The 6185-nt window shown below is 43.6% G+C and overlaps 1 protein-coding gene across 1 annotated transcript; it reads right to left on the bottom strand.

Moving 5' to 3' along the window:
* Positions 1–2797: 2797 nt before the first annotated feature.
* On the bottom strand, positions 2798–3500 carry LOC126936586 (39S ribosomal protein L40, mitochondrial-like). Its single transcript, XM_050759402.1, has one exon. It carries the CDS (start codon positions 3484–3486, stop codon positions 2911–2913), a length of 576 nt encoding a protein of 191 aa, XP_050615359.1. The 5' UTR covers positions 3487–3500; the 3' UTR covers positions 2798–2910.
* Between the last annotated feature and the right edge of the window lie 2685 nt (positions 3501–6185).

The raw sequence follows: 6185 nt of genomic DNA on the forward strand, positions 1-6185 counted from the left end.
TGGCTCACACCCAACACTTTGGGAGGCCGAGGCAGGCCCATCACTGGAGGTCAGGAGTTCGAGACTAGCCTGGCCAACATGGTGAAATCCCCTCTCTGCTAAAAATAAAAAAATTAGCCAGGCATGGTGGTGCGTGCCTGTGGTCCCAGCTACTCGGGAGGCTGAGGCACAAGAATTGTTTGAACCTGGGAGGCAGAGGTTGCAGTGAGCCAAGATTGTGCCACTGCACGCTAGCCTGGGCAACAGAGCAAGACTCCGTCTCAAAAAAACAAAAACAGAAACAAAAACAAAACAAAAAACAATGAGGACAATCTCTATACACTGGTGTGGACGATAAGGGAATAAAACCCATTCAATTTGAATAAAATAGGAATCCATGACTCCAAACTGATAATAAAAAGATATCCATAAACAGGCCGGGTGCGGTGGCTCACGCCTGTAATCCCAGCACTTTGGGAGGCCGAGGTGGGTGGATCACGAGGTCAGGAGATCGAGACCATCCTGGCTAATACGGTGAAACCCCATCACTACTAAAAATACAAAAAATTAGCGGGGCATGGTGGCGGGCGCCTGTAGTCCCAGCTACTCGGGAGGCTGAGGCAGGAGAATGGCGTGAACCTGGGAGGCGGAACTTGCAGTGAGCTGAGATCGCGTCACTGAACTCCAGTCTGGGCTACAGAGCCAGACTCTGTCCCCCCCCCAAAAAAAAAGATATCCATAAACAAATAAACGAGAAGGGAAGGCTATTCTTTATAATCTTTACTGAACATGATTTTAAATTAAAAAGATAGGTATATGGCTGGGCAAGATGGCTCATACCTGTAATCCCAGCACTGTGGGAGGCCAAGGCAGGTGGATGGCTTGAGCCCAGGAGTTTGAGACCAGCCTGGGCAACATGACGAAAACTCATCTCTACCAAAACCCAAACAAAAAAATTCCAATAATTAGCTGGGTGTGGTGGCACCTGTAATCCCAGCTATTCAGGAGGCCAAAGTGGGCGGATCGCTGGAGCCTGGGAAGTCAAGGCTGCAGTAAGACAAGATGGTGCTACTGTACTCTAGCCTGGATGACAGAGCAAGACCTGTCTCAAATAAATAAATAAATAAATGAATAAATAAATAATAAAAAACATAAAAATAGCTACCTAAAGAGGGATAGAAGGAACACCCTCCACCCTCATAATATTTGTGGAGATAGGGCAGGGTATAAATGCAGGCTGTCATATCATACATCTAAATATTTGAAATATTTGAAAGTTAACTAGCTGTTTGGTATGCTCTATCCTCCTACCTTGACAAATATATCTTCTAATGACAAAATTTAAAAATATGTAAAGCTGGCCGGGTGCGATGGTTCACGCCTGTAATCCCAGCACTTTGGGAGGCTGAGGCAGGCAGATCACTTGACGTCAGGAGTTCAAGACCAGCCCGACCAACATGGTGAAATCCTGTCTCTACTAAAAGTACAAAAATTAGCCAGGCCTGGTGGCACCTGCCTGTAATCCCAGCTACTTGGGAGGCTGAGGCAGGAGAATCACTTGAACCCGGGAGGCAGGGGTTGCAGTGAGCTGAGATTGTGCCATTGCACTCCAGCCTGGGTGACAGAGAGATACTTTGTCTCAAAAAAAAAAAAAAAAAAAAAAAAAAGTAAAGCTATGGTTTTTGTATGATCCAAAGTCACAAAATATCCAAGATAAGTTAACTTTATTATTGCATATATTATTACATATATTATGCCTGGGTACCCTTATGATGGACTAGCAATATTTAGATGAGTAATAAAGTGATACACAATTCATAATTATCTATTTATTCCATAAATTAATTTTCCTTGCCTTCACTTCAGGAAATTCCTTAATTATGTTGTTATAATAAAACATTTCTCATAATTCATGTTCTATTGCCAGTAATGCCAAATTAATTGGCCTTTCTTGAGTCATAGTTGTTCTGAGGTCTTTAAAAAAATAATATATATATATTTCTTGAGACAGTCTCGCTCTGTTGCCCAGGCTGGACTGCAGTGTGTGCGACCTCAGCTCACTGCACCCTCTGCCTTCCAGGTTCAAGTGATTCTCCTGCTTCAGCCTCCCAAGTAGCTGGGATTACAGGCACATGCCACCATGCCCTACTAATTTTTTGTGTTTTTGGTAGAGACAAGGTTTCACCATGTTGGCCAGGCAGGTCTCCAACTCCTGACCTCAAGTGATACACCTGCTTTGGCCTCCCAAACTGCTGGGATTACAGGCATGTGCCACCGTGCCCCGGGCAATTTGTTTTTGTTTTTGTTTTTGAGACAGGGTCTCACTCTGTCACCAGACTGGAATGCAGTGGTGCCATCTCAGCTCACTGCAACATCTGCACTGCAGTGCAACCTCTGCAACATGGGCTCAAGTGAGTCTCCCACCTCAGCCTCCCAAGTAGCTGCGATCACTGTGCCACTGCACTCAGCTAATTTTTGTTTTTGTTTTTTTGGTAGTGATGGGGTTTTACCATGTTGCCCAGGCTGGTCTTGAGCTCCTGGGCTCAAGTGATTTGCCCGCCTCTGCCTCCCAAAATGCTGGGATTACAAGTGTGAGCCACCGTGCCCGGCCTTAAATAATTAATTAATTATTATTATTATTTTTTGAGATGGAGTCTCATTCTGTCACCCAGGCTAGAGGGCAATGGCACGATCTTGGCTTACTGTAATCTCTGCCTCCTGGTTTCAAGCGATTCTCCCACTTCGGCCTCCTGAGTAGCTGGGATTACAGGTAACCACCATCATGCCCAGCTACTTTCTGTATTTTTTTTTTTTTTCATTTTGATTAAACCAGTATTTATTAACAGCATGCCTGATTCTGCGGAAAGCAGACTTGAACCCTGGTCATTCCTACTCTCAGGGGCAGCATGTTAAGGATAGCAGCCTGCAAGTCTATCTCTTAAACTCCACTTGTGTGTACACCTTGGTGACGTCACTGTACTTGCCTTCAGGGGGCTGGTAGTTAGGGATCGGTGGTGTGTAACATGGCCCTTCCCTCTCAAAGGGGAACAGGTTGGGATCCCGCTTGATGGCCTCAGCATGGAGCTTCGGGGACTCGAGTCGCAGTTCCTCCAGAGCTTCCTGCTGGGCTTCTAGCATGGCCCTGATGGTGTCCCTCTCCATCTTATGCTCTTGCTGCTTGTACAAGGACCACTTCTTCAGAAGCAGAGCTCTCCTCTCAGTCTCCTCAAAGGTGGGCTCCACCTGAGGCCGCTGTCTTGCTTTATCCGAGAACTTTAGAGGGGTAATAAAATCTTCAATAGGAATTAGCTCTTGACTAGCCTTTTCCAGTTTTCGGATCCTTCTTTTCAAGCGCTCCTTTGCTGCTTGGTCTTTTTTAGGATCTGCCTTCTTCTTCTTTCGAAGAGGTTCTGATCTCATGGGAATGAGTTCCCAGAAAGACAACAATGATGCTCGCTGGTGAGTATTTCTAATCTGCGTCTGCCAAGTTCCCAGAAGCCCACTCATCGGGCGCAGGGTTACTTTCTGTATTTTTGTAGAGAGGGGGTTTCACCATGTTGGCCAGGCTGGTCTTGAACTCCTGACCTTAGGTGATCCACCTGCCTCGGCCTCCCAAAGTTCTGGGATTACAGGCGCGAGCCACTGCGCCCGGCCAAAAAATTAATTTTAATATGGAGAAACTGCTCTGCTGAGGCCTTAGCAAATAAAATTATTACTAATATGTTAAGCAAGACTTAGATTCAGAAAGGAATCATAAATTTTGTATGTCATGTTCAAATATTTTAAGGAGGCTACATATAATAAATATTTGATCCCAGAAAATATTTGAAATATTTTTTTTTCTTCTTCTTATTAGTTTTTTGAAACAGAGTCTCGCTCTGCCACCCATGCTGGAGGGTAGTAGTGCAGTCTCAGCTCACTGCAGCCTTGAACTTCCAGGCTCAAAGTGATCCTCCCACCTCAGCCTCCCAAGTAGCTGGGACTCACAGCATGCGCCGTCACACTTGGCTAATTTATTTACTTATTATTTTAACATTTATAACAAACCTGCACATATGTTTTATTTATTTATTTATTTATTTATTTATTTATTTAGTAGACACAGCGTTTCACCATGTTGCCCAGTCTGATCTTGAACTCCTGGCCTCAAGTAATCCACCCACCTTGGCCTCCCAAAGTTTTGGGATTATAAGCATGGGCCACTGCACCCGGACTCATTTTAAAATTTTTTGTAGTGTTGGGGTCTCTCTCATTATGTTGCCCAGGCTGTAAAATTGTTTAATCATATATAAATCTTTATCGTTTATGGTGTAATTCTTTTTGCCATCTCTTAAATCATTTCTTAGGTTTTACTTATTTCAAATTCTTTAATGCTGAGTTATTATAAAGAAAACCTCAAAAGGGAGTATGTGGCTACATTTCTTCAAATCTCTCTTCATTTGTGACTGTAACTTGGTGTTGGCCAGAAAATTAGTTTGGTAATTATTGGCATGTGGATTTTTTCCTTCATAGGTTATGGAATATATGGAGAAAGAGAGAGATAGAGATTGAGAGATAAATGACATCAAACTTAGAGAAAAGTTGCAAGGATAGTATGAAGAGTCCTCAAAGACGCTTTACCTAGAGTCACCAACTAATAACAATTTTTGCTTTTTATTCATCACCATATCATATGTGTGTGCAACATGTGTATTTTTTTTAATGAATTACCTGAGAGTAGGTTGCATACATCATGTCTCTATACCCCTTAATACTTCAGTATTTCCTAAAAACAAGGATTTTCTCCAATATAACCATGGTACAGTTACCAGATTTTAAAAATTTAACTTACCCAGGCGCGGAGGCTCATGCCTGTAATCCTAGCACTTTGGGAGGCTGAGGTGGTGGATCACCTGAGGTCAGGAGTTCGAGACCAGCCTGACCAACATGGTAAAAGCCCGTCTCTACTAAAAACAAAACAAAACAAAACAAAATTAGCTGGGCATGGTGGTGTGCACCTGTAATCCCAGCTACTCGGGAGGCTGAGGCAGGAGAATTCCTTGAACCCAGGAGGCGGAGGTTGCAGTGTGTCGAGATTGCACCACTGCATTCCAGCCTAGGCGACAAGAGCAAAACTCCATCTCAAAAAAAAAAAAAAAAAAAAAAAGAAAATTAACTTAATGCAATAGTTATTTCTAATCTATAGTCCTTATTCCAGTTTGACAAGAATACCAATAGTGTTGGCATTCTTGATACTTTTCCCTCTGGTACTGTACCCAGTCTAGAGTTCTCTGCTGCATTTAGTTGGCAGGTCTCATTTACTTTCCTTTAGTCCAGAAAAATTTCTCAGACTTTGTCTTTCATGTTTGTCAATTTGGATTTGCCTGATGTATCCTTATGCTTAGATTATGGCTGTGTACTTCAGGTTGGAGCAATGCGTAAGTAACATGTAGATTTAGCATCCCTTGGTGGTTCTAGCCTGAGCCAGTCTTTACTAGGATGGCTGTAAAATGGTGATTTTTTTTTTTTTTTTCCTGAGATGGAATTTCGTTCTTGTCGCCCAGGCTGGAGTGCAGTGGTGCGATCTCGGCTCATTGCATCCTCCGCCTCTCAGGTTTAAATGATTCTCATGCTTCAGCCTCCCAAGTAGCTGGGATTACAGAAGCTCACCACCACACCCAGCTAATTTTTGTATTTTTAGTAGAGACGGGTTTTCACCGTGTTAGCCATGATGGTCTCGAACTCCTAACCTTAGGTGATCCACCTGCTGCGGCCTCCCAAAGTGCTGGGATTACAGGCGTGAGCCACTGTGCCCAGCCTAACATGGTGTTTTTAACCTCCAGCATGTTCCTCCATACATGCCAGCCCACATTTGACTATAAAGAAGAGCCCTCTCTTCTCATTTGTTTATTGGTATCTTTTTATAATCAGTTTGGACTCATGGACTCCTATGTTATTAAATGGGTTTTAGTCCTTGACTCTTTATTTCTTTTGATGCTGAAATCAACCCAGATCGGGCCACCTCTGAGCTGGCTCCTGTGTCCTTTGATGCCCCCCACCCCTTCCCCCAACAATTTTTGGGATCACTTTTTTTCTTTCTGGCACACTCGATGTTCCAAGCTTACCTTGTTCCTTCTCTGCCCCAGCCCTGGAATCACCCATTTTCCCAAGGAACCCTGGTTTCTTTTTAGGGGGAATGGTAATTAGAAATTAAGATCTGGAGGCCG

The sequence above is a fragment of the Macaca thibetana genome, chromosome 14, assembly GCF_024542745.1.
Source record: "Macaca thibetana thibetana isolate TM-01 chromosome 14, ASM2454274v1, whole genome shotgun sequence".
Lineage (NCBI taxonomy): Eukaryota > Metazoa > Chordata > Mammalia > Primates > Cercopithecidae > Macaca > Macaca thibetana.